General features: G+C 37.7%; 1 protein-coding gene across 12 annotated transcripts in view; it reads right to left on the bottom strand.

Moving 5' to 3' along the window:
• Positions 1 to 25,210, bottom strand: part of LOC5567364 (RNA polymerase II elongation factor Ell) — a 307,226-nt gene that overhangs the window by 46,663 nt on the left and 235,353 nt on the right. For all 12 annotated transcript variants that reach the window (XM_021852083.1, XM_021852072.1, XM_021852074.1 and 9 more), the window contains one exon: positions 5,788 to 6,068. In XM_021852083.1, the coding sequence (XP_021707775.1) occupies positions 5,788 to 6,068 (281 nt within the window). The remainder of the gene's footprint in view (positions 1 to 5,787; positions 6,069 to 25,210) is intronic.

Below are 25,210 nucleotides of genomic sequence, written 5' to 3'. Positions count from 1 at the left end.
CCAGCACTCAAAAAGATTTAGCACTGATCCATTTCAACAGATTACAACAAATCGCGTGCGTAAAGATGAACAATTTATTAGTGAAAGTATGAAAAAAAAATCTACGTTCTCAAGTGGGATTTGAAACCACAACTTTTGTATACTAGACGAAGTGGTTAGGTGAAGCACTAACTAAGCTACTGGATGACTAAGAATTTTGAACTCAAATCTCCCTCTGCAAAAAATCTGTCAAAAATTTCAGAACTAATCAATAGATATACTTGGCACGCACACCCAATATTTATGTTCATAATTCACCATAAACGATGCAAGAATTTTGCTATGAACCAAGAAAGTCCAAGAAAGTCCAAGAATCAGGCCAAAATCCAACAAAAATCATGTAGGGCAGATTTCAACAAAAAAATCTCGTCAGCAGTTCTATGAAGAATTTCCATAAGAATCGAAAGCTTTTCTTCAAATGTTTTTTTTTATCAGAAATCCACGAAAATCTTGCAGAACATTATTGAAAATATTATTGATGATGATGATGATGATGATTATTTAGCCACCATCAGCGCAAGGATTACCTATGGCTGCAGAATCATACCGGGATGGTATGATCTACCTGATGGTTTGTTGTAGCAGGGCTAGTTAATATCTTTGAAGACCTTTGGAAGACAACACTAAGGCTGTTTTCTCATGACAAAAGGCTGGCGACCCCACGCACTTTCATCCAGTCAACAGTTCAATTAACTCCCTTAGGCTACCCCTCCCCAATACCCAATATATAGTAATATATCATACATAGTGTTAATAAAGTATCTTACCGTAAAATTATACAAATAATGTTAGTGTGACTACCGTTGTTACTAGATACCGTGATCATCTCTGCATCTCCTCGGTAGTCGCAGGAAGGATTTTTGTTAGTGGGAAGGGTTAAAAAGTTACATGATCAGGGTTCACCTTGGTAAGTGATGCGACTCATGAAACTTTGATTTTAAATATCACTATTTTGTATGGCTTCATTATAAACGATGACAAATGTATGTCGTCACCTGTGCTGACGAACTATTCAAAAACAATTGTCAATTAAAAAAATTATTTATTTTCATTTGATGAGTGTTCATAAACTATGCCGACACACGGGGTGATTTATATACTTAATTCACAAGCATTGCATATCAAAAATCGATAAAAGGTAAAATATATATGCATGCTTTCATAAAAAATAACAAAAAAAATAAAAATAATCAAAGCTAAAACTAATAATAAAGAATAAAAGGAAATAACAAGAAAAAATATACTTAACAAAATCCAATTAAAATCTTGATAAATTTCAAAGCAACTTCACTATTGGACACTTGATAAAACCAAAGAATTGGAAACTTCGTAAAATTCGAGTGCTCTTCAAAATACAGGAATGAACGATCCCTTGAAAAAGTTCCTCTTCAGTCCAACGTCCAACCAATGTACGGAACACGAAACATGATCACCCTCCAAATGTTTAGAACGATCCTAGACGGAATGTCCTTCCTCAATTCCAGCGCTCACGTGAACTGGATAAATCAAATTCTTGAACAGTTTGGGAAAATTTCTCCTCCTGAAAAAGAGAGAGTAAAATGCCAGACGTTGAAAAAACACGTCTTGTTGATTCAAGGCTTGAACATTATTGAAAATATTATTAGGTATTAACTGAAAATCAACACTTGGAATCTGCTATAAATATTTTAAGAAGATTCTTCATGGGCTTCTTGAAAGTTAATTATTGAATCGGCAGAAACACCCGTCCAAAATCTTCAATAAAATCTACCTAGTGTCACTTCTACAAATATCAGTCAAATCTCTGCAAAAATCCTGCAGATAGACTCTGCCAATGATTTGAGTTAGCACAGTCGAAATTTCGAGTTAGTTTTATCCTGTCATCATAAGAGTCTCGCTTGGAAGTTGACACAAAACTTCCTAAAGAAATCTACCCAGATTCTAGCCGAAAATATGCTAGGATTTTGCTAGTCGCCTACAAGAACGATCCTTATTGCATTTTAAAGTTTTAACTGAGAAAATACTTAAGCAACGCCAGTGAGATAAACTTACCTAGCATGCATTTTCTTATAAACAGATTATCATTGAAAGTGTGGTATCAGTATTTATGTAGTTGAAAAATAAAAACAACATCAAAATGCATGCTTTAAATGCAAGTTAAAAGTAAGCTTCAGAATCCTCTTCAGAGTTTAGTTGGAAACATCTTACGCATTCCACTAAAATCTTGTTTAGGATTCTGCTGGGATCATATTTAGGATTCTGCTGCAATCCTGCTTTAGGATTCTGGTGGAATCCTCTTCAGGATTCTGGTAGAATCCTCTTTAGGATTTTGCTGGAATTCTGTTTAGGATTCTGGTGGAAGCCTCTCCAGGATCTGCTGGAATCTTCTTCAAGATTCGTCTGAAATTTTCTTCAGTATTCTGTTAAAATCCATTTCAGGATTCTTGTGGAATTCTTTTAAGGGTTCTGCTGAAATCCTGTTCAGGATTTCACTGGTAACCCTCTTTAGAATTCTGCTGAAAATCCTCTTGAGGGTTTCGCTCGAAATCCTCTTCAGGATTTTGCGGAAGTTCCCATTCTGCTGGAATCCTTTTAAGGATTCTGCTGGAATACCCTTCAAAGTTCCGCTTCAGTGCTCTTCAGGATTCTGCTGGAATCCTCTTTAAGATTGTGCAGGAATCCTCTCCAGAATCTGCTGGGATCTTCTTCAGGATTCTTCCGAAATCCTCTTCAGGATTCTGTTAGAATTAATTTCAGGATTCTGCTGGAATCTGTTTTTAGTATTCCACTAAAGAATTCCGCTGGAAATCCTCTCCAGGATTCTGCTGGAATAATCTTCAAGATTCTGCTAAAATCCCATTCAGATTCCAGCTTTAGAGCTCCTCAAGAATCTGCCAAAACGTCTTTCAGGATTCTGCTACAAGCCTTTTCATGATTCTTCCATAATCCTCTTCAGAATTCTGCTAGAATCCTCCTCAGGATTGTATTGGATTGCTATTCAGGAATGCTTTGCAGCATTCTGCTACGTAGAATGATTCTACTAGAATCATTTGTAGATTATTGCTATGTAGAATTCTTTGCAGAATTCTGCTATGCAAGATTCTGCAAGAATACTTTGCATGATTCTACTAGAATCCTAATTAAGATTCTGCTAGGATCCTTTGTAAGATTTTGCTAGAATACTAACCTAGATTCAGCAAGAAAAGATTTTTAACTAGGATACGACTAGAATCATGACCAGTGTTCTGCTAAAATCCTAGGAAATTTTAAATGCCGGGATAGCTTCTATTAAAAAATTGGATTTGTTACCTTTTCAATCAAGTTTGACTTTGGTCAATGCAGCAGAGTAGAGAACGTGAAGTGATCTACAACTCACACCAATCTTCAAATCAACTGTGTACATTCAGCCAAGCCAATCAATCAAGCACGAGACAATAAAAAAAACGTCTAGGTCAAGTTTGATGGCACCTTTGCCAATTTCTTGAATCGATCACACATCGTGAGAGTCGACCATTCGAAGACCAAGACGCAGCATGTATGTCTGTTTGCGGATTGGCGCAGAAGAGCCGGTATGCAATTATGAAATCGAAGAAACTCGAGAGCCATTTTTTTGGAAATGAAAATCTACCTCGTCTGTCTGTTCCCACAATAGGAGCTCACACATATCCAATTAGCGCCGCCCAACAACAGCAGTGGGGTAACGATTGATTTTACTTTCACATCTTGGATCATTAGTTTGCTGCACATAAGAAGAAGCGCACTTTCCGAATGGGAACCGTGCCGTGTTGCGCGCTCTCACTTGTGAATCTTCCAGCACCGACCGCTCCGGGTCGATTGATCGAAAGTCCAACCGGCGGCCATCCATCGATGATCAGAGTCCCGGAGACGGGCCGGGTGTCCAACAACCAACACGACAGCAAGTGGAACACAGCATCAGCACGCCGAGCTGATGCTGTGTTTGCATCAGGACTGTATCGAAAAGTAATTCGCAACATTCAAGATGTTTGTCTTCCAAGCTTATCTAATGATTTTATGTACTGATTTTTTCCAGCAAATCTTCATAATTTTCTAAAGTTTGGGATTTTTCTTTTCGAAAAAAAAAGATCGATTTCCTTATTTTGTTCACACTAGACAAAAAAATGGAAAAACATCAATTAGGTATGTTCAATATTAACTTTAAAAGTCATTTTTTTAAATTAAAAACGTATGATTTGAAAAAAGTACCGTAAATCGGAAACAAATTGATCACTGCATGCGAAGATTGCAGGGGCAATCCTAAGTCTAACTTTTGGGATTGCCCTTCGCGTAAACGAATCGTTGAGGCTCGTACTAGACATATGGACGGCAACATATTTCGTAGTTGGAATTCCCCAGGCAGAATCTACAAAAAATCTCATTTTTGAGCTAACGATGAGAATTAACATACCCATCAGGTAAATTATCAATTATCAAATCTTTTCAATTTGAAGGAAAATAGCCTTCAAATCGAATGAAAATACCCTTGTTTATGCCACCGCAGGTAACTTTTATTCCGTCTCTTTATCAACGGAAGGGGCCCAGATAGCCGTAGCGGTAAACGCGCAGCTATTCAGCAAGACCAAGCTGAGGGTCGTGGGTTCGAATCCCACCGGTCGAGGATCTTTTCGGGTTGGAAATTTTCTCGACTTCCCAGGGCATAGAGTATCTTCGTACCTGCCACACGATATACACATGCAAAAATGGTCATTGGCATAGAAAGCTCTCAGTTAATAACTGTGGAAGTGCTCATAAGAACACTAAGCTGAGAAGCAGGCTTTGTCCCAGTTGGGACGTAACGCCAGAAAGAAGAAGAAGATCAACGGAAAATCCCAACAGAAAATCATAAAAAAATTACCTATTTCCAGTAACATGTCTCTCTCTGATTTTGATTTTCTAACTGAACAATCATCTTACAACACTACACCGTGAACCATAAAAAGTTGGTAAGATCGACCCAACTTTTCTGAGACAGTTAAATATGTTGATAATTATATTTCGATACAGCCCTTACGGGAGACAAACGCGGTTCGCTTGATTTCGGTATGCAGACAAGCTCCGCGAGCGAAAAAAAAAGCTCACCGCGATGACGTAAACCCCCCCGAAGCTCAATCCATCCGTTAAGTAATTCGGAGTGTTTGGAAGTGAGTGGGAAAATTGCTCGGTTGGCACAGCTGGGCGCAGCGAGACTTCAGGCGTTCAGCCGGATTTGCAGTTCGAGATCTTCACTGCTGTTCGCACTCACAGTATGCGTAAAAAGCTGTAGATATGCATAGCAACCAGCAACCAGCCACGATGGCTACGAAACCAGACTTCAAGACCGACTGACCTAGAAAAATGGAGCCCCATGTAAACGATTTCCTTCCGTCAAGCTGGTTTTTGAGCTATAACGAGGCACACGGGGACCGAGACTCGACGGATTCGCATATCATTAACACTGAAAGCCAGTTGAAGGACTCCGGTGCGGTTCAGGGATCCTGCTAATCGGAAACAGGTGCACAATTCCCAGAAGATAATCGAATAGCATAAAATAGCATAGCATACTCTGACCTTTCGCATATGCTCGCACATTTTAACAAATCTAGAGACCGAAAATACCTCTGCATCTCCACAATCACCACGAGAAGGGTGCTTATTAGTGAGAGAGAAAAAAAAAATCTGGGAGTTCCCTTTGGTTGGTGATGCGACCCATGGATAAGAAGTCAACAACTACACTTCCCAGAGGATGACACCGCAAATGCTACAAACACTCACCATTTGTTCTTCTGGTTCTCCTCGACGGCAGCCATCCGCTCCCGCGTCTTCTCGTACACGTCGTCGTTGGCGTGTATCCGCATCTTGTGCTGGATGTGGCCCATGTTCTGCAGCTGTTGGCCCTGGTTCTGCTGGATGCACTCCATCGAGCCGCCGCCCTCGATGTCCGAGATCGAGAAGCTGAACTTTTGGACATTGTTACCGTTGCCGGAGGGAAACGACAGGTAGCCCTGCCCGTTGGCGAACTGGATGGAGGGATTGAGTGCGGTGCCGAATTTGAGCTGCGGGAGAGAGAGGAGAAGAAAGTTGGACGGAGATATTAGTACAATGCGGTGGTAGTTTGCGAAATTACTACTTAGTTGGAACAATGTTTAAATAATTAGGACTGCTTTTGTTTTTGATTTGGCGATGGTGCCGCAGTTGTGCTAAGCAATCGAAAGTGTTTACTTGCCTGTGATGCAGATCTTGACTTCATTAAGATAAGCGAAGCTATCCGGTTTTGGTGAAGGTCATAGATATGAAATTTGTTGGTTTAGTAAGAGTAGGCCAAAGAGCCGTAACCGTAAGGCCGTTGATTCCTTTTTTATTTTTTTATTTATATAACATATGAATTGGTATAAAGCTTCTTTGCTTAATGTTCCACAGTTAATACATAGGATGTGTTTATTAATTGTGGCAGACAAAAAGATCTTCTTACTCTGGAAAGAAAAATAATCCCATCTGTACGAAGACCTGGTCTTACTTCATAGCTGCTTAATTTAGTTTAGGCTAAGAAGCAAGCTAGTCGGGTTCAAATCACACTAGTTATTATCCCGATTCGAGTTTCATCAATGTCTTCGTTTCTTCTCATATAGTCGACTCTCCACATATCGATATCGAAGGCACCATCGAGATAGGGAGAGATCGAGACAAATTGTTAATGAATACTAGATTAAAAATCACTCCGTTACCAGGAAAATTAAAAACAAACAGACGTTATTTCGTCTTCGCAAATTGATTTCAATCCCTAAAATCTAGTCTAGTAACCTTTGATAATGGCAATATCGACATACGGAGAAAAATCGAGAATTAAAATCACATCGAAATAGGGAGATATCGAGATAAGGAGGATATCGAGATATGAATAGTAAAAATGAATGTATGCAGAATGAAGGGACCGAAAAAATCATCGACATAGGGAGAGATATCGAGATGTAGAACATCGAGATGTGGAGAGTCCACTGTATTACTAATAGAGCAAACTTAGCTGGTAAGGACTATTCCTGGTTGACACATAGAAATGATAAAACAAGGAGAGTTTCTCAAGTATAGTCAGATAAATTTATGACATATTCTACAAAACAACGGTAAGATAACTGCAAAACCATCACAAAGCATTGGACTTCTACAGTACGAAAGTCATTAAAAATAACTGATTATTCTTCGAATCAATCGAATGTCAAGATTGCTGTTGAGCACTGATGATAGTCAAACTATTTGACAGCCAAGATTATAGTCAGGCATTGCCGAATTCGTTCTTATGTGATTTCGAAGCAAGATCAAAGTAAACAAAGAAAAAAATATTACATCCGTATCGGTCCATGATCTGCAATGTTAAGCAAGTTGTAACAAGCTTGATCAATAACAGCAGTGAACCATAGCCCCAAAGAGAGAGCAGTGATAAAACCCATTTCTCTCGTTTATTCACCATTGGAGATAGGTATTTTATTTTACTGGTGTGATAAAAAATTCCCAGACATATGATAGCAATAGTGGTTTGGGGCTTGTTTAGATGGGTTTTATCATTATCCCTCCGGATCATGATTTGCACAGAGCCAAGATATTGACTCTAAATTTGATCAGAATTTAATCCCTAGTTTTAGTTAATTGGTAGTATATATTATGGGTTTTTATAGGCAAGAAGGGTTTAATAGTATGATGGTTATCGTTTCATGAGTAGGATGCTAGGCAGGTTCTCTCCATCTTATTTGACGGTTGCCCTTCCTTGCTTGTTTCTTTCAATCGACATTTCATTTACATTATTATTATCGCTGAAGCCAGGAATCATTTCTGTTTTCCATACAAAATGATCAATTTTAGAGGTCTGGCCGGTCAAAGCTCTAGATTGTCTGAAATTAAACTGAAGAAACTTCAATAGGTCTTTTTTTATTAACACTTCACCAAGTGTTTTCTTGTCCTCAGCAAGCATGGGAAACACTCACTCGATTATTGCGTTTCCCTCTCTCACTTTCACATGCACTCAAGAGCGAGGTTGCCGTTTCTCGAACCAAGCTGAGTGTTTCAATTTCCAATGCGCTTTCTATTTCTTCGCTGAGCGACAAGTTAGACAAAAACGGTAGCAGAATGATTCGCAAATGCGAATGATTATTCACATTCCGATTCCGCCCGAGTGGCATTCGTGTTTGAGTGCTGATGAGCACTCACTGACTGGAAATGTACCCAGCGGAATGATTCAGTAAGCGCAAAATCCGTACATTCCCCTGAATGCATTCAGTGATTGAATGGTGAACGCGTTCATTCATACCTCCCAGTTAAGAGCGGATTGGTCCTCTCGCCGCTCCGCGAATCTTTTGATTTTCGGTTTAACTCGTTTGCGATTCGTCAGGATCGCGGTCACTCTAGTAGCGTTCGGCTGTCACTGAACATTCGGTGGCAGCAGATACTTTGCTATATTTTATCGGTTACGTTCGGGTGAGTGAGTGAATTATCCCATGCTTGCTCCTCAGAAGTAGCTTGACTTCTTCGATAAAACCTTTACGATCGATTCAAAATTTCTTTCTGGAATCTATGAAAATGCTGTTCAGGATTTTACTTATAAGAATATGAATGGACTTATAGGTTTATGGCCCGAATTATGAGGTAATTCTGAATAAAAAGGTAAAGATTCTGGAACTTACACAGTTAAAAATAATGAAGATTACACGACATGTAAACTTGATTTATGCAATGTAAACATTACGTCATGTAAATTTAAGTCTGAAATAATGTAAATATGTGTCATATGTCACGTAATCACAGAGGATCCTGCTGGATTACATGACATATAATTGAAGTTTACATGACATAACATGTAAGTATCCATGATTTGCCACGCTCCAATTGTGTGCATTATATGTCTCAGAAATTTACACGTTTCGTTCGAACTGTGTAGAATTGGATGCTAGGTTAGGGGTAACATCCCAGCTTCCTGATCAAAATGACGAGAGTTCATTCCCTGGTATGGTTATTTGCTAGTTTTTTTTAATGATTTTGTTCGATAATTGTACAGATCATTCGGTGATTTCTCACAAAACGTTCAACTACTGAGGTTTCGGTGTAATTTCACTGGAAATCTTGGAAATAATCTACCAAAGTAACCACTTACCCGCTAATTCCTTTCTTGGCCTTATAGGGCTATTATATCTTTTAATGTAAAGACTATCACATCGTCAGTTTTAGGAAGCAGGCTAGATGAAAAAGCTATTTGATTACTTAGGTAAATGTGCGACGAAGTAACTAATGACCTAAAAATTAATTTTTCATTTATTCCCTCTTAGTGGATCGCGAGAAAGACGCTTAACGCCAAGGTGGGTCACGCATTCGAAAAGTTTGGGAACCTATGGATTAGACAATACAATTACAACTTATTCGGTTTTCCATACAAAATTGTCAACTTTGGAAGGCTCAGCTATTTATGAACCGATTTGAATAATATTTTCACAGCTTTTCAGACAGAACTTGAATTTTAACATACACGCTTAGATTTTTTTCACAAGCTCGGCTGTGCGAATTTCGGTTTCCCGATTTTAACCGAGACTCAGCTAACAAATTGTCCGGTTGCTTAGCAACGAAGCACGATTTACTGATACTCAGCTTTTATTTGCTAAGATCCCAGGAAATTTGTTTGCCAACTACTCGATTAAAATTAGCAGAGATTCGGTATTCTAAATTAAATGTGTACATTTTTGACTATTTTTTTCTTATTACGAGCTCAACAGCAATAACGATTTGACTATAGTGAAATTTTTGACGAAATATTATAAATGATTTATCTGAAAATATGGAAGCCCTACACCGAAATATTATTTGGCAAACTTGTTTACTGAAAAATATATGTTGAAATTCGTTATGTATTCGTTCAGTATCAAAAGCTTCGGAAATTTTCATTCAAACCGGTCCATTAATAACTGAGATCTAAAGTTGACAATTTTGTAGGACTCGATTGGGTCAGCCCCTTTTTCAAATCGGTTTTCAGCTAAAAGTAAACAATTTATTAAATTAATTTTGTATGCTATGCATATTCATAAGAACTTTACTTACTTGATACTTGATGGGCTACAATCCGCTACGTTGAATCTACGCCGAATGGATAATTCTTCTCCACTGGGCTCGGTCCTGAGCCAATCGCTTCCAGTCGCCCTGAACGTTAAGTGCCCTTAAGTCCTCTTCAACTGCAAAAAGCCAACGTGTGCGCGGCCTACCACGAAGCCGACGGCCTCGTCCGGGTTCTCTACTGAATATTATTTTTGCTTGTCGTTCTTCCGGCATTCGTACCACGTGACCAGCCCAACGCAGCCTGCCGTGTTTTATGAGCTTGATAATATCCACTTCTTTATATACTTGGTACAACTCATGATTCATGCGACGCCGCCAGATGCCATTTTCTTGTTTACCGCCGAGTATTGTTCGCAGCACTTTACGCTCAAAAACTCCAAATGCTTTCCGGTCGACCTCTTTTAACGTCCAGGATTCATGGCCGTATAGAGCAACCGGAAGGATAAGAGTCTTATATAGCGCGAATTTTGTTTTCGTCTGCAGGCTACGGGACTTAAGCTGGTTACGGAGCCCGTAAAAAGCCCTATTCGCAGCTGAAAGACGCCTTTTCACCTCGCGGGTAACATCATTATCGCAAGTCACTAAAGTACCAAGATACACAAATTCTTCCACTACTTCAAATTTTTCACCATCTAGCACCACTTCACTACCAACGTCACGATTGGAACCACGCTGTCTACCAGCGATCATGTACTTAGTTTTGCTGGTGTTGACGGTAAGTCCAATCCTCGCTGTCTCCCTTTGAAAAGGCACGAATGCCTCTTCTACGGCTCGACGATCAATTCCGATTATATCGATATCGTCCGCAAAACCCAGGAGCAAATGCGACCGGGTGACGATGGTACCGCTTCTTTGCACGCCCGCTCTCCTTATAGCTCCTTCGAGAGCAATGTTGAACAAAAGATTCGAAAGCGCATCTCCTTGCTTCAATCCATCTAAGGTTACGAAGGAGGTTGAAGTCTCATCCGCAACCCGCACACTTGATTTCGATCCATCCAACGTTGCACGAATCAGTCTAATCAGTTTCGCCGGAAAACCGTGTTCTACCATTATCTGCCATAACTCATTTCTCTTTACTGAATCGTACGCCGCCTTGAAATCAATGAACAGATGATGTGTCTGCAAGTTGTATTCCCGGAACTTATCAAGGATTTGTCGCAAGGTAAACATTTGATCCGTCGTTGATCGGCCCTCACGAAAACCAGCTTGGTATTCGCCGACGAAGGACTCCTCCAGCGGTCTCAATCTGTTGAACAGAACACGTGACATTATTTTGTACGCCGAATTGAGGAGCGTTATTCCTCGGTAATTGGCGCACTCCAATCTGTGGCCCTTCTTATACAGAGGGCAGATGAGGCCCTCCAGCCAGCTAGTAGGCAATTCTTCTTCCTCCCATATCCTTAACAGAGTACGGTGCAGCATTTCGTACAGCTGCTCACTACCGTGCTTGAAAAGTTCGGCCGGGAGCTCGTCTTTTCCAGCAGCCTTACAGTTCTTCAACTCCTTAATCGCTCTTCTAACCTCATCTAGCGTCGGGGGCTCCACAGCTTGTCCATCGTTGCTGATGATTAATCTGTTCTCAGACGCGCTCGTGTTCTCTCCATTCAACAATTGCTCGAAGTGTTCTTTCCACCTGGCAGCCACCAAGATTTTGTCTGTCAGCAAGTTACCTTCGCGGTCATTGCACATGACGGGAGACGGCGCAGTTTTTCTCCGTACGCCATTGACAGTTTCGTAAAATCTCCGCATATCGTTTTGTTCGATGCTGTTTTGCGCCTCAGTAATAATGTCTTCTTCATACTGCCTTTTCTTTCTGCGGTGAATTCGTTTCTCGGCTGCTCTAGCTTCCTTGTACCGCTCTCTATTCTGCCGGGTACCAGACACTAACATCCGACTTCTGGCAACATTCTTCTCATCCGTCACATTCTGGCACTCCTCATCAAACTTTAATAACTTTAATAAAATTAAAAATATTTGGAAAAAAATTGTCTATGAAAGGTGAGAACAAAGATTATTTCGCAAATAGGGGCTGACAAAATCGAATCAGTAGTGTAGTATTCGAATGTAACTTGTTTTTTGTTTAAAATACGTAAATATTGATAAAATAGAAATTGTAAGTTTTATTAAATTTCATTGATTTGCCTCCAATATTTTTTCCAGCGCGAATTTGAAAATCAAACTAACATCATTTCTAAAGGTATCCATAGACAATTCCTAGCTCTAAGTCCAATATTTGACAAATTTTGCAAGATTCCTTTAAAAGTTACTTGTAAGTTTTTTTGTTGAACTACACAGCGGAACTAAAAAAACGCATGTCTTAAAGATCAACTCAGTAAATTTGATGTGGCTGAATCCTTTACCGCGCTCTGAAATGTTCCAGCACGTCACAATTTTGTGCTACAGGTTGTCAAAGTTGCATCAATTTCAACTGTGATTTGTTAATATTCTTCGTAATTCACTCACTAATGGAACACAGTTTTATTGCAACACACTGTGTTTTATTTTCTCGTTTTCATGCGCTTTTTGAATAGCGCCCAAACCGTTGATTTTAGCGATATAGTTTGTTCGGAGAAGTTTCTTGGTATATTAAAGCGCAACTTTTGACGAAAAAAGTTTTGTGATCAATCCACCTAGCAGTGAGATAGAAAAACTATTTTTTCAAAACATTTAGATAGACATATGGTGTCTTCGGCAAAGTTGTAGAATTGGCAATTTGAAACAACTTTGTCGAAGACACAATTTTTCTATCTCTTATACTTTTTGAGATATATGCCGTTGTATGTGAATGACCCCTAAAAATCATATTTTTTATCATAACTTTTTTCCAAGATTTTTAACATTTTTTGTGTTTTCTACAAAGTTGTTTGTCATAGAAAAACGCGTGTTTTTGCTGAACATATCATCACCCTATCTTTTGAAGTAACAAAGTTATTCATGAATTACTCTTTTTTCAAGGGGTAGTTTAGGCCTCTATAACTGGTTTTGGCGCAAAATGGCGCAGACAACTCTTACAAATCATGAAAGTACCATATCTCCCCTTTCGGCAGTTGATAAAAACTTTTGTCTATAAGCGTCTTTGCATGGATTTTAACTATCAAACAAATAAGCCTTATTAAAACGAATTCGACTGATAATTCTTTTACTTTAAGAGATAGAGAGGTGCAATGTTCAGCAAAAACACGCGTTTTAAGATGTTTAACAACTTTGTAGAAGACATGAAAAATGTTAAAAATCTTGTAAAAGAGTTACGAATTTTTTAACACAAAGTACACAAATTTGTATGAAAAAAATCGTTTAAAATCATTTTCGTTTATAACTTTTTACTTAAATTTAATACTTTTCCAAATAATCAAAAAGTACCTTTTTAATCACGAAAGTATTACAAACTTTGTTCGATAAACTCGATAAATAATGTATTTTTACCCATTAATATCTCAAAAACAAGACGTTTTATGACGTTTTGGAAAACGGCAATACATTCAGCGACCTTAAATTAAGTGAACAGCTGTATTTTGGTGCTTGAGACAAGTTCTTAATTGTTTCCTCCAATAGTATACTATTGAATCTGTCACCATAATTTTCCGAATCTGGTGAAAACCTATTGTGATGATTGTCAAAAAAAACTACACTACATTATTGTAAAACTTTGACAAACTATTCGTAAGTGTTGGAATCTTCCCAACTACCCGACCTACAAGATTTATTATTGGATTTTGGTGAGATCATTTTTTGAGTTCCTTATCAGCTCCATAGAAATATTTATTTGGTAGTTTCTTAGGGAGCTTATTGGACTCCAGGGAATTATAGCAGAATTCTTACATTATCTGTGATGGATATCCGTTGATGTATTATGAGATCATTCCATAAAATCTGATGGTATTGTAAGGGGTCCGCGAGATATTTGAAGAGCTTCAAAAGGGGTCGCAGCCTCAATAAGGTTGGGAACCACTGTTATAGAGGTCCCACTATCACCGATAGTCAGAGTAAATATCAGAAATAATAATAATAATATAAATGTCCTTTTGGCTAAATTCCCCTTCGACCAGATGTCAGATGTTCAATTTTAAATTTTTCGATAAAATTTCCATTCGACGAAATGTCCGCTCGACCATACATTCTTTTGACTAAACGTCATTCGACCAAATGTCTTTTGACCAAATGTCATAGACGCCCCTCGGCTTTAGGACATTTGGTCGAATGTACATTTTGCCGAAGGGACTTTGGTCGAATGGACATGCGAAATGTCTCACGCTCAAAATTTAAGGGCTTCTTCAGTGTTAAGTTACAGTCTGAGTAGCTTTTGCAGTCCGTGTCTTTTTTTAATTCAGATTTTCTAAATCAAGCGTGAACTAAATTTAGAGCGAATTACATTCGAACCCTCTTCATCGATCCTCTCTTTTATGAAAAAATGTGACAAGATTGCAACCTGAGCTGGGAACATGCCAACAAACTTGCATATTGTTACATTTGTTCATAGAAGAGAAGATCGATAAAGAGAAATCGAATGTAATTCGCCCTAATTCTAGCTTGAAATGTTTAAAATCGGTAATCAGAAAGCATATCAATGGCCAAAAGTCAAAATGGCAAATAATTAACAATAATAAAATATGCCATCGCTTGAACCGTGCTAAAGGAAATCCTATATCACAGATAACAGATGTTTATGTCCGATTGTAAAACTGTGTAAGACAATTAATGGCGATTTTAAGTGGCAACACAAGTAGCAATATCGTGGTGGCGCTGTTATCGCTAAGTTCCCATGGTAATGTCTGTGATGAATATGAAACATTTCAAGATACTTATATTCACCACTGATTGCAGCAATACGTTGTGTGGCGGCGCTAGTGTTTTCAACGTGTTTTAGTTTGAATATTTACACAAGTTTTCAGAAGATTTTTGCTCTAGCATAAACATCTGTTATCTGTGCCTATATTAAAAACAGAAATAAGGCGAGTTAAGTACGAATAATTTTCTAGCCAATACGAAGCTATAGACACAGACAAACAGACGTAACACTGACGAAATTTCCATTGACCACTCATTTAATGCTCATTTCAAACGTGCAACATGCTCACCAGATGATGAGGTGTGAACTAGGCGATGGATTTTAACGAAATTTGTTCTAAGTGTTACGTCTGTTTGTTTGTGCTATAGATATAAATCTAAAACTGTCCTGGTCACGTTCTTGCAGCAACTGATGATTGAGAAGATCATGATCATCACAAAGATGTGAAATTTGTGAAGATTAGTAATTTTCCTTACGTAAACTGACAGTTATGGAGATATGATATTTATCAATGCTACTGATTCATTAGTGGATGAGTAGAGACCTTCTACTTAGTTAACAGAAGCAGAAGTCTTTGAATCCCCTAACACGTGTGGAGTACCATCGTTCATCATTCATGCGAATTTTCGCTAATTTAAATGGAAAACGGAAATGGATTTTTCGCATAGTGCTTGCAGTGACATAACCGTGATTCTATTTAAAACCGTTTCCAACATTCAAAAGTGTAAAAATTAGTTCAATACCACTTTGTTACCAGCAGCGCAAGCCTCTCGAAACAGGTTCCGGCGATCTCATATCATCCGGTTTGGTGTGGAAATGCAAATCCGATTAGAGCCATTATCAAACTCGGACTAGGTTTTTTTTTCTGGCTCGCACTTTTTTTCCTACAAATCCTGATCTGGCCAGCAAACCAGAGCAGATAGTGATGTCGGTTGCTCGTTAGTCTGCTCTGCGGTTGGCGTTGCACGGAGGTCTAGTTTTCTAAAACGCTGAATAACACAGCAAATAGAAAAACAAAATCATCTATAACATCAGTTTTTCTTTATGTTTGGACCCTAAACCCTAGGTGCATATGTCCAAACAAATCTTATTTTTTGCTTTCAAATTCAATTATTTCTTACTGAATTTTTCCAAATGACCTAAGTAACAATGTTATCTTCTCCAGTACAATCTCTTAGTCCAATACCGAAGCTTTTGAAAAGTTTTTTACTATATATCGCTAGATAATATCATCGATTCGTACAAGAAGTGCATCGGAAGATGTGAATGCGGTTTAGAAATCGATGAAAGAGACAGTAAAAAATGAGAGGCTTTCAATGTTAGGTCGTTTAGAAAAGTTCAGCAAGAGTTAATCTTCGAAGAAATCGATTACAGCTGAATATTTTGCCTAAGTTTAAATAAACTTTTTTTAAGTTGAGAGCCTCTAAATAGATGAAAAACAGAAATTTAGATATGTAGACAGTAGATATGAATGCGCAAATTTGCTATGGTTTTGCAGATCTGGACCATTGTGCGCTGTCATCCTGTCGCCACTTCAGCCATCAATACGTACGGTGGTTGGTCGTAAGCCGAAGTAGATTCAATACCACTTTTTTGCCCTGTGCCTGATCCACAATGTTGCCGACAACGACGTCGTCGTCCTTTTAGTCGTCATCAACGTCAGTCGTTATGGGAGAAATTTTTAATTAAAGTTGGTCCTGCTCTTGCCGACAGGATCTACATTCTACACCTTTGTTAACACACTCGAGAGCTGAGGTTGAATAACGCCCCCTAACGAGTCGATTTGAAACGACTATCTCGAATCTTGTAGTGATTCCCTTCTTATGACATAACCATCACCGAGAGGCTCCGACTTTGGTTGATTGCGTAACATTTTGTAAGTACGATATGGAATTTTCCCTGTTGGGGAACCAGACTTTGCGATCGTGCCATAAAATAGTCCATCATTGTTTCAGTAACGTGAAGCCCAGCCAAACAAGCACGGGAAACAACTTTAAGATAAAGCAATTTGTACATTTTGCTTTTCATCCAGCAGCTCCACCACACCGGTTGGTGCTGTGGATGATTGTTATCTTATCGCTCGCTGATAACGACCTCACTAGTAGGTAGAGCGGGAACACTAGGTGGTCGCCTTGCCACACAGCAGTCATGTTGACTTGGGATAACCCCTTACAACGACCAGCAGCGGAACCAATCAACACAATGAACTAGAAGGTGGTCCTTTTTTGTTTGGAAAAAATCAAACAGTAAAAAACGGTAGAATAAGTGTTTTCCATATATAAATCGATCATTTTGACTCACGAATAAGTTTTTAAAATGGCCTATGAGTTTTTGCATGCAATTTATTTAAAAAATGCTGATTCCGAAACTGTTGATTTTAGAGAAAAATGTTTTATGGAGAAGTTATAGTGAACCGTTTGGACTACAATAAAAAAATATACACTGAAAATATATTTTATTTTTTATCATGAAAAAACAAGTTTTGATGATAAAATAAGAATCTTGAAATAACAATTACCGAGTTATTTTAAGTTTAATGCATTTAATTGATAATGTAATTAAATAATAAAATAGGCCATTTATGTTTATTATTCACAATTCTTTATCAAGAACAATAGGTTTTCAAGAGAATGGGCCATATTTCTCTCGTACTGACTTATTTTTCTTGATGAAAAATCGCGATTGGCTAATGAAAATGGCCCATTTTATTATTTAATCCATAGATTTTTGCATTAAACTTGAAATAACTCGAAAATGGCTACTTCTAGAGAAGTCATCACAACAATCACTATGATTTAGAATAATTTCAAGTTCAAGAAACTGCTTCAGATTTTCTTCATTTTATAAAACTTTATTTAAAATCCTGAATTTACTGAAAAATTGACTTTTAAACCAAATATAGTAACTAGGAGGTATCGAGACACAGAACACATATTTTTCAATTTATGTGCTTTCAAAATAGCAATTTTGTTGTGAAAATAATAAAATTTTGACATATTTATCTACGTGACACAGAAGGGAGTAAGGGAGAGTTGACTGTAATGACTTTTTCTTGCCAAGGTCAAAAATAGTGGCTGTCACTAAAAAGTGACTCGCTACCAGCCCTGTGCTTATGACAGAAATTCATATCAGACGAATCGATGCCCTAATAGGGTTCTTAAGCTCTGTCCTACATTTTCTACATTTTTAAAGCTTTGTTTGAGTTGAAAAAATAACAATTTTTTTTATTGGTTTTGAAATGTTTAACACCTTTTGGTTTTAACTTTAATATTGGGTGTATTTTGTTTTTCGTGTCTCGTCAAAAAAAAGCAGACAGGAACAACCCCAATGTTAAAAAGTAAAACCCCTAGTAAAAGTAAAATCGACTAAGTGAACGTCAAAAATGATCAAAAGTGTCAAGGTTCAAATTTGGATCTATGATCAAAATAAAAGTTTAAATATGATATGAACGATATGATATGAAATAACGGGTTTTCAGCAGGAGAATTTGTCAGAGCAATAGAAAGATTATTCGCTGTGTACAGTCGGTGTACCAATAACCACACAGCCAAGAACAAATGTTCTCAGCTTAGTGTTCAATGAGCACTTCCAGTTTTCAACTGAGAGCTTTCTTTGCCGAAGTAGCTTTTTTTGCATTAGTATATCGTGTGGCAAGTACGATGATACTCTATGCCCAGGGAAGTCAAGGAAATTTTCATTATGAAAAGATCTTTGACCGACCGGGAATCGAACCTAGAAACCTTCAACATTGCTTTGCTTTGTAGCCGCGCACTCCTACCACTCGGCTAAGGAAGGCCCCCGATTGTTCACTATTCTTATCAATATCTACGCAAATTATCTCTACATATTCTCACGAACACACAAAACGCATTTTTATGACCGATTTCTGTTAGCTTTTGAAAGGGCCTATCTGTTCATTAAAAACTTGAAAGGGCCTAACTGGCCATAAAAGGGCCCAACTGAAATGTGAAATCAAAACCAGATTGATTATTTTATACATTTTTTTCTCATTTTCCACGACATTTTACCGCTATATTGTGTTTTTCTCACATAATCGTTTAATATTATTTGTAAATTGTGCAAATGAGCTCAGTTATCGATAAAGATGACTATTGACAAGAGGGCCTAACTGAATCCATGTTGATTAAAAGTGCCTAGCTGTAGTGGCCTAACTAGAACTATGCTGAATTGTTCAGGGCATAACTTCTGGGGCCTAATAGGTTTGTAGACTCGTAAGAGGTCAGTCTGCAGATGATGTTTAAATCCAGTCATGTTAACGAGTCGTGCTATTTGAAATTTTAAATATTATGGGCCACGTTATAGATTATAATGAGTGTCGAACACAAGTTTGAAGCTAGCAAAATGAGAATGGGTTTGAAATACGATTAATAATATAGTACTGAGTGAATCAATTATCCACCAACACGCAGCAACAAAGACATTGTCCTCTTCTATTCTTGTTGCAACAATGCTATTCCGCAACAATGTTGCCTCATGTGATTGTCATGACGATTTTTCTTTTGATTGTATCATAATTCGCAAAAGTTGGGATAAACGGTTGTGAGCACGTCTGCTTTGTTGTTTGTTTTCCGTCGATTTTGATGACAATTTGATTCATTGGTACTGAATCTTCGATCAAGAATGTCTAAATGTCTACGATTTGCAGATTAGCCTCTTTCATTTTTCTCGCTTATTTACTACGGGGGATATTTTACTTGTGTGACAAACAATCCACGAGCATCTGATAGCAATGGTGCCCCCCTAGGTTTGGGACTTGTTTAGATGGGTTTAATCATGCACTGTTATCCCCACGATATAATCAGAGCTGTAGCGATAGACGATAAACAGACTCTCGTGATGTGCAGCGGATCATGATTGTTACAGAGAGCGATTAGTAAGAAAAAAAAGTTGTTTTCAAACTTCTTGTTTATCACAATCTTATCTACTGTGATAGAGGAATCTTCATCTCACTAACTGAATTTAATTGTAACGTACATTTTCTCGAATTTCTGTAACAAACTTCAAGCTTGTTAAACCCCCGTTTAGATTTGATGGATTGAATCCATTGTATTAGATTCAACCAGAATGATCAAATTTGGGGGATATAACCTAGCGCTTTGATGATCATGGGCCACCCTAATCGACAACCACAACGCAAATGCAATCCAAGCTGATAATGTTTATTGGCCGGAATGGACGGAACAAACGAGTTGGTTAACCCCCCCGGTAGTGATCGAAGCCATTAAAATAAACACCTTGCGAGCGACTTTTGCGTGTATAAGAGGGGCTTCGCAATCATCGCACCAATCGGCAATAAGGCAATCTCAAGCAATTCTAGATAGCTGGCTTGGTGTCTTGTTGCACTTTTTCTCCTTATTCTGGGGACGGCACCTTCTGCTTCTAAAAGAGCCATTGCGATGCAATGCACAATGGTTCGGGGGCGACCAAAATCTTGAAAATCAAAATTGTTTTCTCGGAATGGTAATATTTATCCTGGCTTGCCTAAAACATTTAAAAAATGGAAATCCACAATGTCACAAAAGTATGTCAAATTTCGCGAAACAATTCAAAAGGGCCAATCCTCAGATCGTTGAATTCGACGTGAATATTGTTCACCACATTTTCAATTCCAATTTCTCAGTATTCAAATCAATCAATGTGATATCTTGTACGCTGAGTGACGAAATGCACGTTAATAATCAATTTTATTCTCAAAACTGCCAAAGAGGTAGAAAAATGTTGAGTTTGGATTTTCAACCTTTTTTATAGGCCAACTTGAATTTTGTTAGTGTGCATTGGCCCATGATATGGCCCTTTTGGTTTACTACGAATGAGCGAGAAAGAGTCATTGGTCATCATTCAATGGCCAATTACAGTTTGCGAAATGTTCCGATTGTAGGCCCTCTTGATAAAGAAAGATCCAATCATTGGCCATTTTAAGCAGAGGGCCAATGAATGATATGGAAAAAAGCGATTATTGGCACTTTTGAAAATCGGGTTTATAACGGTAAGTTTTATGATTACGTTGACAATATTTACATAGATTGTGTGTGTTGGGAGATGCTATCGAATGATTTCAAACTCCGATTTGTTTAAAATTTTATCATTGGCCCTTTTGAATTGTTACGCGAGAAATATAAAAGTTAATCAGAAATGCAACAATATTTATCATATAAATGATAGTTTGTGGTTTTGACCGAAATTTGTTCCAGATCGAACCACCGTGCATTGGAAATGGGTCCCAGTGGCACGGCGGCGTCGTGCGAAACTAGTGCAAGGAAACAAAGAACGATGCAATTCAATCCGCCAGAGCAACAGGTGGTCATTTAATCAGGGGAGCTCCGGGAATGCTAAACGGGGGCCATTAAGTGTGAATGGGTAACGATTATGGGGTTGTTTTTCCTCCTAGGAAAAAAAACACGGCGGCAGGGCACGGAATGGCAACAATCAATCGGATTGGCTGTGTGCAGCTTGGAAGTCAAGGAGGTAGAAGGATAATGATATTGCTTGTGATTCCCAATGAATTGCACCCCATTAGGTGTGATTTACTAGGGCAGTGTCCAGGCGATGAAGTTCCAATAACTCACTATACGGGTTTACTGTTCACCACGGTAGCACTTGCAGGAAGAACCACGGGGGCAACGACCACGGTAGTTAGTGGCATTGAAAATATAAATCAACGGAACGCTGAATGAAACTGGGATGATCTTTTATTGCAGTTCAGATTTTTAGTATCTATCTTGCGTTGCGACTATCGGCTATCATCAGGAAACTGAGTGTCTAAAAAAATAAAGAAACTTTAGAAACCCTATATCTGAAGAAGCACGTAACCGAAACCGGAGACCATGGATTTTTTTTAGTTTTTTTAGGAATTCCTCGGATAATTGAAACAAACAATCCACCTAGGATACTTCTAAAAATTTCATTGAAGATTTCTCGGGACATTTCGTCAGGTATTACGATATAAATTTATACATGATTTTTTTTCTATGATTTCATCACTTCAGGCATTACCCAATGTTTTATTTCTGTGCAAGTTTCATCTAGTGTTTTTTTTTTTTTCAAGAATTTCATGCATAACATGAATCACCCGAATGGCTGGATACTGTTGCAGTCTGTGAGAGTTACTACTCTTGAACGCTCTAGTGCCACGTACCAAACGAGAGAGTGAATGTTTACAATCATATGGCTTTCCGATTGCGATGTGCTACGAACTGTTACGGTTCACGAGTTGTTACACTCTCCGAATATGGCTCGATCGGCTTATTCGGATCAGAATCCAAACACTGATTCGAATCCAGGTCCTCGGCGTGAGAGGCGTGTGTTCTAACCACTACATCAGATCCGTCCCTAGATAATTCACTTATAGATAACATGATAGACGACAGTTTTTAAATTGTAGGAAGGATCACGACATCAAAGGACATTGTCTTTCGATTCATAGTGAAAAACTTCCCAAAAGCTTTATAGTTGAACTGTTATAAACGAAACAGAGCGAGAGAGGAGAGAATCTCTCATTGTTACATTATCCAGAGATTTCTCAAAGAAAACCTCAATGAATTTCACCAAGAAATCAGTCAGTGAATTATCCTCCAAGACAGTCGTTCTGGGCCTTTTTCAGGAATTTAATCCGTATGATGTATGCAGAAATCAGTTGGAGAATTTCCCTAAAGATTCCTCTTGAAAATTTTTCGATATATTTTTGTTTAGACATTTCTTAAGATTTTCTCCAACTTAAATCTCTGGTATATTTCAGCTGTATATAAATCTCTAGATAATGTTTTGAAAGAATCTGAAAAGTAATTACTTAAAGAACCGAGGGAACAGTCATGGGGGATTTCTTGGAATAATCCTGTCAGGTTTCTTCTTCTACAAATTGAAACAAATTTTCTTTTTATAACCGTCTTATAACCGATTTACATGAATTTTGCCTTCTCGTAAGCTTTCAGTTTATCTACACTTTAATTGAAGAGAACTCAGTTTTTTAAATAATCTCCAGAGATTGCCTGATTGAATTCTTTACTACATTTTCATTACATACTTGGATCTGAGAAAATCCAAACATAGGGAGCCGTATCCTATTCTTGGCACTTTTGATTCACTTTGGCAGTAGATCTTTTTAATAGCTACTGGGCTCACACTTGGCCACAATATGCGTCCTATTGAAGAGCTTCTTTTTGCAAAGTTTCAGACAATTCGGCCGATAAAGTGCCATGCCAAAGTGAATCATGGAAGTGTAGCTCTGCACCCTATTAGTTATTTCAATTTTAATAGAAGGGTTAATTTGTTCACTAGCAAAAATGAACCCTTCTATTATAACTCATTTTATCACCAGAAAAAATATTCAAAGCGCGATAGTTTTTTTTGTTTCCTAATATAGTTGCACCAGTTTTTCACGAATTTTCAAAAACCTTTCTATTTTAAGAATCGATATTGATCAACGGTTATCTGGTTTTAAAGATATTGCGATATTTCTTGGGGGACCGACACTTCCATATAAAATTTCTTAAGACGCCATTTTGTTTTAGCCAATTTATCAAAAAAAAAAAAAAAATATGGACCATATAGTGAAAAGTAATGACGAGCTTCATTGAAAAAATCATACAAATTGGCAAAGTTGTCTCCAAGAAATCTTAAAATTGATATGCGATGTTTTTTAAGGTTTTCAAGATCATTTTTGGACAGAATGGTACCAAAATCGAAAATTCTCATTACTCGAAAACGATTGCATCTATTTCATTCATATTTCCAAAGCAGACCCTGATCAAAGTATTGTTTCGAAAAGCGAATATCCGAACAAGAGAAAAATTCTATAGGCCGGGATATTAACGTGGGTTATGGCTACGCGTCGGTCCTCAAGGCATTTTGGATTATCTCCGGATCCAGATGAAAAATGAAATTCGAAACAGACTGTAATAAAAACAAAACGAAACCTAATAGGAACCAGGAAGAAAAAGAATGATCAAACCAGATATTTCTCTAAGAATATTTCTTAAACTTTTTTTTAATTTCTCGTGGTATTACGACCAATAATTTCTTCTTGTTAGATGCATCCTTACATGAGGGATTTTCATTTTTCTTCAGGTGTTCATTTAGTGATTATTTCCCATGAAAACTCTCCAAGAACTTTCCTAAGGAATTTCTCCAAAAATTTTGTTTTGGGCATCTAAAAAAACCGTGTTTATTTAAAAAAATTTCAAAAAATACCTCAAGGCTTCCATCAGGAATTCCTTCATATATTATTTCAGAAATACTACTAAGTCCCTTAGTTCTCCAGAATTTCATTCAGTGATTCAATCGGTTTTTCTAGGACATCCTCCAAGACTCCCGTTTAAAATATGTTGGAATATTCATCCAGAAACTTCTCCAGATTTCTTAGGACTTTCTACAAGACTGTTGTTCAGAATTTCTTGAAGATTTTAATAAGAGATTTCTCTAAGGATGCCTCCAGGAAGTACTCCAGAGATTGCTCCTAAGAATTCTTTGGGAATTCCTCATATAGTTCTAAGAAATTTCTCAAGGAAGGTTTCAATTTTTTATTAAGCATTTTTCCAGAAGTTTTCCATGCATTTCTCCAATGAAATGTGAATGAAATTTTCTAGAAAACAGAGAAATTGTTGGAAAAAAATTTGTGACGTATTCTTAAAGCAAATCTTAAGGTAACTTTTGTTAAAACTTGTGTATGTTCTTAAGGATTTCTAGAAGGACTAACTCACACAGGTGATTTTTTGAATAATATCTCCTGGAAATCGAGGGTTTCTTGAAACAAAAAATTCTTGAACGAATGTTTGCCAAAAACTCTGGAATTGCCCTTGGCGGGGTTTCTTGAAAGAAACTCTTGGAAGATCTCTTAGATTCACAACCGGAGAATCCGATTGAAAAGTATGTGAAAAAATATCAGGAGGAAGTCCTAGGATAGTCTTTGGAAAATTGTTTAAAATAATCTCTGATAAAATTACTGGAGACAGTAACGTTGAAGTGCTCAAGGGTTTCCTGAAGCAAATTCTGGAGAAATTTCTGTGAGCATCCTATGAAAAATTTCTGAAAGAATTGGTAGATGAATTTCTTGAAGAATTTCTGGAGAGAAGCCTGTATTAGTGCCTGATATTGTTCCAGACGAAACCTCTGGAGAAACCACTAGGATAATTCCTGAAGCTGTTCACGAGAAATGTGAGAAGACATTTTGCATAATAATTATCTGCAAGCAAGATAAAAAAAAGACTTTGGAGACCATTTAGATTTAAATAGAGAATTCATAGACCTTTTAGCATAAACAGAGACTTTTTAAAGACCTGCATGAAAATAGTCTCTAAAAAGAAACCT

This window comes from Aedes aegypti, chromosome 3 (assembly GCF_002204515.2).
Source record: "Aedes aegypti strain LVP_AGWG chromosome 3, AaegL5.0 Primary Assembly, whole genome shotgun sequence".
NCBI classification, from domain to species: domain Eukaryota; kingdom Metazoa; phylum Arthropoda; class Insecta; order Diptera; family Culicidae; genus Aedes; species Aedes aegypti.
Note: the sequence above shows the minus strand (reverse complement) of the source record. Positions and strands in the feature narration are given on the sequence as shown.